A 10,671-nucleotide genomic window follows, 5' to 3' on the forward strand; every position below is an offset into this window, starting at 1 on the left:
AATGCTATTGCAGGTCAAAGATTCAAAAAAAATCTGAGATTCTGTTTATACGTCAGAATCTGTTTAAAAATACAACTATAATGAGTCTGACAAAATAAATAACCTTAGCATCGAGGAGGAACATGTCAAAACCCATCTACTTGCCACGACGTTTAATGTTCCTTGCTCCCAAGAATCGGAGCAATCACACCTCCACCATGGAAGAACAATGGCCAGCCTTCAACTCAGAGAGAAACACAAATGAAATTGAGATTAGGAACGAACTGTGAAGATGATGAACAATGATTAGCCACACCTTTTTATAGGTGAGAATCACCGCTTCCAAGATGGATTAGATTGATTGTGGGCAGGAAGAGTTAAAGCTTGATTAATTACGATTCATCAATGCGACTTGTAACTGTTCGGAGGAAACGAATCGAGAAACCGACATGAAACATGCTCCGACGCTTAGGGTTCCGATGAAGCAGCGAGTCACGCCCCGTTTCATAATCGCCATTGTTGATATACAAAACCATGTCTTCAAGAGACGACGAACCCTAGAATCTCGAATGGAGAAAAATGTCTATGCATAAACGGCGATGAATAATACGAAACGACACAAACAAAGTATAACACAGAGTTTCTCCACGACGATTCTTCTCAATTGAAATTCAGAATCTCCATGGTTGGTTCAGGTCGTGACAGATCGTAGAAGACGATGAAATCCCAATTTCGTATATAGCTTTACCTTCTCACAAATAAAGGCTTTCTCTATCTATTGGGCTTAATACTTATACGCGTTACGGTAAAAGCCCAGCAAGACCCGATTGTCGGTTCTTCGTCATTCGAATTTGTGACATAGATGCTGATGTGTCAGCAGGAGAGAAACAACTCTTCTTTATATAAATAGATTTATATTCTTGTTGTATCATTTGATATGGCTAAAACCACTATTCTTGCTATTTTCATGATTGTTCTTGTTTTAGGTTTGTCCTACACTCAGAATTTATTCAATATTTTTATATTTTTCTTCTTTGCCTCATAATGTTTATTTGTTCGTAGCCTTTTTGATTTATAACAAAATAATTGATTATTCTGTTTTCCCTCCATGACGTATGTCTATAATTTTAGTTTACAAAAAAAACAAAATAATTGAGATGATACTAATATATGTATTTAAATATATTCTTAGGAACAGTGACGATGGAGTCACAAGGACAAGAACTGTGTCATGAATATTTTGTTGAATCAGGAATTTGTGATCCTAAACGATGTGCTGATCAGTGTACGTACTGCCAAGTGGAAAGGATCTGGCAGGTGTTTTGAAGGAACCACAACCTGCGGCGGCATTTTCAAATGTAAAGCTTAATTTATTTGTTATTTATGTTATCATAAAATATACTACTCTTTTAATAAAAATGACTGAAATTTATATTGAAATTTAATGCAAATGTGAATTTTAATTTCAGTTGTTTAGCATCACAACATGAACTATAGACTGCAAATCTTAGCATATGTGCCATAGACATAGTGATGTATCCATCATAATCAAAACAAGCAATAAAAGTTGCAATGTCAGTATGAATATAGAGAATCAATCTTATACAAGTTTGGATGATCCAATAGCACTGTCCCTGGAAAAAAATATTTTGCCGCAGATTATATGCCGATACTGAGATATTTGAGGTCCAATATGAAACTAATTACTGAGCCTCTAAATAACATAGAAACTAAAATTATTAAAGTTTAGTTATGCAACAAAAGAAATTTATAGTATCCTTATAATCAACAAGAATCTGTCAAACCTTTTTATTGTTTTTTCATCGAAACTCATCTAACAAAACTATATAGCTATATGTTTTAATCATGTTTTTTAATTAATATATTCAAATCATTTAATATTTTGATGTTTTCCCTATATGTCAATCAGATAAATATGAAAACTAAATAATAAAAAGTTAATAACAAATCTCTATGCTTTTTAGTTTTATTTTTCTTTAAGTTTTATTTATTTATTGAAGTTTGATTAATTATTGTACCTTTTTATTAATTTCATATTATATAATGAGATATTTAAGATCTAGTTTTGTTCTTTGTTTTAGAACAATTCCACAAGTTTATACACTTTGACATCAAACAACAATGAAAAATTGGTATCAAAGAGTTAAAAGGTTATGGGTTCCATACATATGTTTCGTATGAATAGGTTCAAGACCGGAACGACTGATAGTTGCTAATCTGCGAATGATAAGATAGACTCCTCTAGTTTCTTTCCCCCACCAAAACAGTGGAACGATCTTGGAAGAATCATAAGAAGAGAGGAAGAAGAGGTAGATACCACGAGAGGGCCATTGCAATGGCTGCACCTGAAGCATGACTTGTGGTAAGGCATTCCTTCCAATGTCATCAAATCCATAACATATACAGTCTTGTCACACGCCTTGCATTTGTCTAGTGTCCCAGTAAAATCCATTGTTCTCTGTCTCTATCCTTTTGTTATCCTCTTCCTTAGCTTTCAGATCATAATAGAGACAACAAGAATCAAAGCTCTTTTGTGATCTTTCTGCCTTCATTTAAAATCTTGGATTGAGAGTTTGGTTCTGATGGATAAGATTCGAATAAGGAGAGCCCATTATAGACTTTTATCGTCTATGGTTCAATATTCTAAATCTGGGTAGCTCGTGTTTTTTTTTAACTATCATTTATCAAAACTAGATTGAGAAATTGAAATGGGCAAAAAACCGGGTCATTTATATAAAACAATCAAATAGGGGAAAATGATGTATATATTGTAAAAATTAGAGCTGTTGCTGTAAAGATGTTGTACATACTTTAGCTGCTGTAACTAAAAAAGAAACAGTAACCATGTTTTATGCTTTAGAAAAAAAGTGTTGATTAGTAAACAAAATGATTAAAATGACTTGAAAAGATTTTGAAAACTTTTAAACCAATAAAACCTGATTGAGACTTTTAAGACTTTGGAAATTTCTTAAAGAATTTACAGATGTTAACGTTGATTTACCAACAAAAAAAGTTGATTTACCATCACAACCTTTAAAAAGTAAAGGTCAAATAATAGATAGTACAGGGGTTCTTTTCAAATAATCGACAAAGAGGACTCAGAATCAGAAAGAACTTTGAAGTTGTTTGTTATTATTACTATAAAGTATACAAAATGTAGGGATCATAAATGTAATGCGTTGAGAAAAGAGTGGTATGTCACTGAAATAACAGAAAATCAAGACAATCGTATAAAGTATAGAAAGATGAAGGGTCATATTTATAAATAACAAATAACAGAGGGAGAAAGTCTGAAAGAAGAGGAAACTCCATTGACGCCCTAACAAGAAGGCCGGAGGAGAGCAAAAAGTTCTGTTACACTCGCTTTCTCATTCTTCGGTTTGTGAATAAAACAAATCTGAGCTCTCGATCCATCCGTTTCTTCTTCTCCGGTTATTTGGCTGACCGGTTTGTGGTTTATTTGAACACTCCGATCAGTAAAACCCCTAGGTTTTGAACCAGCATTAGGTTACGGCGGTATTGTATAGATTTAGGGTTACCTGTCTCCAGTTTTCGAGATCAAGAGAGAGAGATTGCGATGAATAACAACAGAGGACGATATCCACCGGAGTCCGGAACGCGACGTGGAGCCCCGCCGCGTCCTTCTTATCAATCGCAGCACGGTCAGCCTCACAAACATCAGCAGCAACAGTGGTCAAGACGCGCTCAGCTTCCTGGGAACGCCAATGAGGTCCAGAACACGGCGTCGTCTCAGCCGCCCGTACCTAGCAACGATCATAAGTAACTTATTACTCGTTTTCTTGGAAACAACTGTTTTATTACGATTTGGATTAGATATTATCTCTCTTGTGCTGATAGATTCAATGGCTCCGTTACTCTCAGTGGCGACCAAGATTGGAAGGCAACGTTAAAGCTCCCACCTCCTGATACTCGTTACCAGACTGCGGTTTAGCTTCCCCTCTGAGATTTGGTTCTCTTTCTTTATGTGTATTTGAACCTTCTTGCTCAATATTTTGTCTGCAGGATGTTACAGCTACAAAAGGAAACGAATTCGAAGATTACTTTCTTAAAAGAGATCTGCTAAAGGGAATATACGAGAAGGGTTTCGAGAAGCCATCTCCCATTCAAGAAGAGAGCATTCCCATTGCTTTGACCGGTAGTGATATTCTCGCTAGAGCCAAAAACGGTACAGGAAAGACTGGTGCTTTCTGCATTCCTGTCTTAGAGAGAATTGATCCTAATACCAATGTTATTCAAGGTGTATGCTGGTTTTTGTTTGGAACTCCTTCTCTATCTGTGAAAACACAAAAATATAGTTACTGTCTGACTGTGTTTTGGTTTTTTTATACAGCCATGATTCTAGTTCCAACGCGAGAGCTGGCCCTTCAGACTTCGCAGGTTTGCAAGGAGCTTTCCAAATATTTGAACATCCAGGTTATGGTCACCACTGGCGGTACCAGTCTGAGAGATGATATCATGCGGTTGCATCAGCCTGTACATCTGCTCGTTGGAACTCCTGGAAGAATATTGGATCTTACCAAAAAGGGAGTGTGTGTTTTGAAAGACTGTACGATGCTTGTGATGGATGAGGTGAGCTCTTTTACTGTATCTTCGTTTTTGTGATTTATTGCTAAAAGCGTGATGACAAAAGTTCTTACTGTAGTGGATTATAAAGTTCTACCTGATGTTGATTTTGTTTGATTGTGCCATTTAGCTTCAAAGTTTTTAACTCTTTACAAACTATCTTACCAGGCCGACAAGCTTTTGTCTGCAGAATTCCAACCTTCTCTAGAGGAACTGATACAGTTTCTGCCAGAGAATCGTCAGTTTCTGATGTTTTCGGCTACATTTCCTGTCACTGTGAAGGCTTTTAAGGATCGGCATCTCCGGAAACCATACGTTATCAATCTCATGGATCAACTCACGCTAATGGGTGTCACACAATATTACGCTTTTGTTGAAGAGAGACAGAAGGTTCACTGCCTCAACACACTTTTCTCTAAGGTCAGATGTTTAAAACAATCCCTGTAACCACATAGCTATCTGCTACTCGATTTTGATCATCTAAGCTGGTTATATCGTTTTTAATTGCAGCTGCAAATAAACCAGTCGATAATCTTTTGCAACTCTGTTAATCGCGTCGAACTGTTGGCTAAGAAAATTACGGAACTCGGTTATTCGTGCTTCTACATTCATGCGAAGATGGTTCAAGACCATAGGAACAGAGTGTTCCATGAGTTTCGCAATGGTGCTTGCAGAAATCTCGTCTGCACTGGTATGCTTTCGAACATATACTTTGAACTATGCTGAATGATGATGTTTTACAACTTACTGAAAATTTCTGGTGCAGATCTGTTTACTCGTGGAATTGATATTCAAGCTGTGAATGTAGTGATTAACTTTGATTTTCCGAGGACTTCTGAGTCGTATCTACACAGGGTAGGTCGAAACAAAACCTCTTTTTGTTCTAGCTTCTCTAGTACCCAACCTTGTTTTCCTTAATTCATGCTGTGAAAATGTCCAGGTGGGCCGATCAGGACGGTTTGGACACCTTGGGTTGGCTGTGAATTTGGTAACATATGAGGACCGTTTCAAAATGTAAGTCGCTCTTCCTCTCCAATGTTCTTACCGCGTCGTTTTTTTTTTCGTTTTTGTTATAGTTTTCTCAGACATTTAGTTTTGAAAACAGGTATCAGACTGAGCAAGAACTTGGCACTGAAATCAAACCAATTCCTTCTCAGATCGATCAAGCAATCTACTGTCAGTAAACCTGTAACCACACGAGAAAATGTTACCACCCGACGAGTCACAGTGTTGATGAAAATGGTGAGGCGGTTTCTTCTTCTTAGATTTGTCAAAAACAACATTGATTTCATCCTAAGACCAATGTGCAGCAATGTTCAGGTGTTTCTCAAGCTAAGAGGTGATGAGGCAACTGATACTTGGCGGTTTATGTACAATACAACTCGTCGCAGATACGAACCTGAGTGGTTTGGTTTATAATCTTTCTCTAGACTTTGTTTCGTGTCTATACTGAAATATGTTAACGTTGAACATTATCTTTGACTTGGCGGTCAAGTAATAAAGAGAACATAAGACTCTCCTACTCTTTTCCGTGTTGGGTTTTTATCTAAATGAATATTTGCTCTAGCCCATTTAGAATCTCACTGTTGTGAAAGTTGCACTTCTTATTTTTCCTAATCTCGTTTTTTACTACCAACTTTATCCCTGTTATCTGTTGAGAATTATTTTTAAGACATTTCTTTGTTTTTGGTTTACTTGTTTTTTTCAATATAACTCATGTGATTCAGATTCAGATTCAGATTCAGATTCCTGTGGAGATATCTCGGCATTTGATGAATGGATATGTCGCATTTAATTCTTTCATGAAAATAAACATATATGAAATAATATGTTTGTAGAAAAAGGTTGCACTTATATGAAAATATTGAACAATAATTTATTAATCTATGGCTTTGACTTGTAACTGACCACATTCATGGAGATATTAAATGGAACCCCACATATTGTCTACAAGGTCATGACACAACAGTATCTTCTTTTTCTTTGACTCTTTGTGATCCCTAGACAACCATGACGGTGTCGACTTTCTGCTCGCCCATTATGGATTCTGTAAATGTTAGTAATAAACCAACTAGTAATAGTAAGAAGCTCAAGCATGTCTTCAAAAAAAAAGTAACAAGCTCAAGCACATATCACTTATTACACAAAAACTACAAGAGTAGAAAAGAAAAAAAAAATTTAAATACTGAATAGCACACATTACATCATCGTATAATCCTAACTCTATTAGCTATGATGACAACTACATGCAACACATGGTGATGAACAACTTTACGGATAATAATTTCACGATGAAGCTTTCTCCAGAACATTTGGATCGACGGACGGTTCTGCACGTACGGCATTTAAGATGGATAAACTTTGCCTACAAAACTCAAAAACCCTTAAAAACTTATATTTTTTAATTGCAAGAAATTTTATAGTTTGGAAATCGAATTTAAGACCTTAATATATAAGCTTTTAAATTTTAACTAGTAGACTAAGGTGATTCGACTAAAAATATATGTTTAAAAGGCTATTATTCACTATTGTTAATCTATGTACATTGGTTAGATTTTTGCAATAGCCTTTTTTTTTCTTTTTTTTTATCTACCACCTCGTATTCTTTTTCTTCCACTTCATATTTTGTTTTCTTTTATTTATTTTTTCATATTTTCATTTAGAAACTTATGATAAATGAAATTTTTATATATATCCAAAACATATGAAACTAGTTTCTTTTTGTAGGACACAAGAAAACAATATTTGAAATAAAATATTAAAGGGAAAAACAATTTGCTATAGTATAATAAATGACAGAAGTAACCAAAGTGAATAAAATAATAAAATATTAAAGGGAAAAACACTGTCATGTTTTTAAGTTTTTCAATAATTTCATGGCAAAGTTTCAAAAATTCAACGCTATCATTGTATATGGTCTAATAACATCAGAGCGTTTTCGTTTTTACTTTATACTCCTTGTTTGTCGCATCAAACTTATTTTCCTTGGGCTCTACTAGTCTACAAGAGTCAAGAGTACAAGTCCCTGTCATCTACATTACTTCCACTTCTGCTCCTTTCTTTACTAACAACTTTTCAATTATTTTTCTAAGAAAAATGACAATGAATGCTGCTCTGTGTCTTTGTTTCCCGGCTAAAAAAGGATGTCACGTATTATCCGCTTTCAATGCTCTTTTCATTTCCTGTTTCTTGCAAACTGAAGACCTGAGAAATACCTACCCACTTCTTTACTTTGCCTTACGTGTATTCTACAACCCAATCTATATCATATGCACACCTTCATTGTTATCAATCGAAATCTCAAAGCTCTACTTGCTATATCTTTGCATCTTTGAAAAAATGTTTTGATTGAACAACCTGCTGTTGCTGTCACAAACATTGAATACAATATCATAAATGTTGTACGAAATTTGCGTGTAATAAATGGCGCCAGGGCCGGCTCGAAGCTCACTGATCGTCCTTATTTGGTTCTCTACTCCACACACACAATCGTATTTATTTCGATTTGCGTATACCTCATTTCGTTTATATCTATCTATATATAAATAATATAATCATCCATCTTAAGTCATTGCTTCCTTCCTCCGGCTTTTTATTTAATCTTTACGACATTAAAACCAGACCAGACCAAAAACACATTAATAGTTTTATCTCTTTCTAAAAAATTCTCACTTTGATTCATTTGGAGGTTTGTCGGTCTCTTCTATAAACTTACAACTTTTACTATACGAAAAGTAGTTTTCATTCTCTGTGTTTCATCTTCTTCTCTAATCTTCAAAACTTGTAAAGGGTTTTCGGTTTTTGTTAGCGAGTGGTGAGCAAAATGGGAAGAAAGCCTTGCTGTGACAAGAACGGTTTGAAGAAAGGTCCATGGACTCCTGAAGAAGATGAGATTCTTGTTGAATATATCATGAAAAACAGCCATGGAAGCTGGAGATTAATTCCAAAGAAAGCTGGTAAAACTGACATTCCTTCCTCTTTTGAACTTTTGTTTGATTCTTGAGACAGTTAAAAAGCAAAAAAAAGAGAAAAAACAAAGTTTCCATCTTATTCCTTCAACCTCAAGTAACTGCTAGGGTTCTTTATAGTTTTCATGGAAAAAAGTTTTCATCAATTGATTAGGTTTACTTCGCTGTGGAAAGAGTTGTAGATTGAGATGGACCAACTATCTTAGACCAGACATTAAGCGAGGTCCATTCACTCCCCAGGAGGAGAAACTCGTTGTCCAACTTCACGCCATTCTTGGCAACAGGTTGATTCTATATTGTCTTATGAAGTTCTGTTTCTTGTTGTTTGAATCCTCTGTTTTATTTGTTGTTGTCAGGTGGGCTGCTATAGCAGCACAGCTACCAGGGAGAACAGATAACGAGATCAAGAACTTATGGAACACTCACTTGAAGAAACGTATGCTAAGTATAGGTCTCGATCCCAAAACCCACGAGCCGTTACCTTCATATGCGTTAGCCATGCAAGCTCCAGCTTCACAAACAACTCGCCACATGGCACAATGGGAAAGTGCTAGACTTGAAGCTGAGGCAAGGCTCTCTAGAGAGTCATTGCTTTTTAATCCTTCTGGTGGAGAAGTAGTGAAACATGAATGTGATCACTTCTTACGCATTTGGAACTCAGAGATTGGTGAATCTTTCAGAAGCATTGGTGTATCATTAGAGATGTCAAATGGGCCGGTTATAAATGGGCGGCCCATGTCCAAATTGATATGGTCTGAAATGGACATGCCCATTTTGACCCAGTAACTAAGTTTTGTCCACATGGACGAGCCCAATTATAACATGGACAATATTGGGTTTAACCAGTTGGACAATGGGCGGCCCAAAATTCTAAAATATCTAGGTTTAGCAAATTGGGAAAAACACAATATCCTTTTTTCAACATTTTCCTTCCTGAAGCCTCAAAGTTTGATTTCTAAATGTTTATTTGTGATTTTTGTTATGGGAAAACACAATTTCCCGCTAAAACCGAAAAAACGTAATTTTCCGTTAAAATCGAAAAAACGTAATTTTCCGTTAAAACCGGAAAAACACAGTTGCCCGCCAAAACCGGAAAAATGTAATTTCCTACCAAGACAGAAAAATACAATTTTCCGCCAAAACCGAAAAAATACAATTTCTGCCAAAACCGAAATACCCAATTTCCCGTCAAAATCAAAACGCAATTTCCCGTCAATACCGAAAAACGTAATTTCCCGCCAAAACTAAAAAAACGTAATTTTCCGCAAAAATCGAAAAAACTGAAAATTATGTTGTTTACATTAAATGGGTGTATGGGTCCCATGGACAGCCCAACAAATCATGAGTCTTATTTGGTTATGGTCTCATTTGGACATGGTTCTATTTGGGCTTCGACCAAAAATGTCCAACAAAAAAATGAAGCCCATGCGGACACGCCCAAACCCGCCCGGCCCGCCCAATTGACATCTCTATGTATCATCATCAACTACTATTAGTCAAAGCCCTTGCTCGAGGACAACATCTTCATCAAATGCACTTGTAGTGAAAGAGTGTGTTATAGGCACTCATCATGGTTCTGATTCTTCTTCTTCTCCTTGTTTTAATAATGTTGAAGATGTTTTATCAGACACCTCTCTTCAGTTTCTTCTTGATTTCCCAATAAGTGATGATGATATGAGTTTCTTGGAAAGAGAACATTGTTAGCAGCTACACATGGACCATGGTTTCTAAATTCTAGAAAGAGATTCAAACTTTGGTCATCTGATCTTTAGTGATCAGAAGTGGAGTACATTTCTATGTAAATTTGCATTTAGTTGGTTTTAAATTAATTATTTTCTTATCCGTTGGGTACTAAAGTCATCAAGCCAATAATCTGTTGCCGATCACGTAAACTGCGATGTAGGCGAATATAAAAACTCTGGTTACCGAGAGACAGGTAATACTGTTAACAATGCCACGTAAGACTAAAATCGTGAAGCTTTTCAAGCAATTTTTAAAGAGGATGTCGTTCTCTGTTGTCGTGACCACCACTCATGCCGAATAAGGTGGGCTTTATCTATTGGGCCTGCTTCCATTTTGATATTCTAAAAGGTTAAAGAGCTATTTGACAAGGTTTGAT

General features: G+C 35.9%; 2 protein-coding genes across 7 annotated transcripts; both read left to right on the top strand.

Annotated features, from left to right (window-relative positions):
- The first annotated feature begins 2,098 nt into the window (after positions 1 to 2,098).
- Positions 2,099 to 6,108, top strand: LOC130506668 (DEAD-box ATP-dependent RNA helicase 12-like). Of its 4 annotated transcripts, none has more exons than XR_008942088.1 (10): positions 2,099 to 3,780; positions 3,859 to 3,946; positions 4,024 to 4,258; positions 4,352 to 4,590; positions 4,753 to 5,004; positions 5,095 to 5,275; positions 5,351 to 5,439; positions 5,525 to 5,598; positions 5,690 to 5,826; positions 5,895 to 6,108. XR_008942088.1 is itself a non-coding variant. In XM_057001363.1 (9 exons), exons 1-9 carry the CDS (start codon positions 3,578 to 3,580, stop codon positions 5,766 to 5,768), a joined length of 1,440 nt encoding a protein of 479 aa, XP_056857343.1. In that variant the 5' UTR covers positions 2,099 to 3,577; the 3' UTR covers positions 5,769 to 6,108. The 4 variants fall into 4 exon arrangements, 1 of the variants encoding a protein (XP_056857343.1); XR_008942089.1 differs by having other exon boundaries at positions 5,905 to 6,108; XR_008942090.1 differs by having other exon boundaries at positions 2,101 to 3,780; positions 3,883 to 3,946.
- Positions 6,109 to 7,768: 1,660 nt separating this feature from the next.
- LOC130506667 (transcription factor MYB17-like) lies at positions 7,769 to 10,333 on the top strand. Of its 3 annotated transcripts, none has more exons than XM_057001362.1 (5): positions 7,769 to 8,075; positions 8,393 to 8,540; positions 8,707 to 8,836; positions 8,909 to 9,241; positions 10,025 to 10,333. In XM_057001362.1, exons 2-5 carry the CDS (start codon positions 8,408 to 8,410, stop codon positions 10,254 to 10,256), a joined length of 828 nt encoding a protein of 275 aa, XP_056857342.1. In that variant the 5' UTR covers positions 7,769 to 8,075; positions 8,393 to 8,407; the 3' UTR covers positions 10,257 to 10,333. The 3 variants fall into 3 exon arrangements, with proteins under 3 accessions (XP_056857342.1, XP_056857341.1, XP_056857340.1); XM_057001361.1 differs by having other exon boundaries at positions 7,771 to 8,051; positions 10,025 to 10,332; XM_057001360.1 differs by having other exon boundaries at positions 7,771 to 8,540; positions 10,025 to 10,332.
- The last annotated feature ends 338 nt before the right edge of the window (positions 10,334 to 10,671 follow it).

This window comes from Raphanus sativus, unplaced genomic scaffold (assembly GCF_000801105.2).
Source record: "Raphanus sativus cultivar WK10039 unplaced genomic scaffold, ASM80110v3 Scaffold3530, whole genome shotgun sequence".
In the NCBI taxonomy this organism is placed as follows: domain Eukaryota; kingdom Viridiplantae; phylum Streptophyta; class Magnoliopsida; order Brassicales; family Brassicaceae; genus Raphanus; species Raphanus sativus.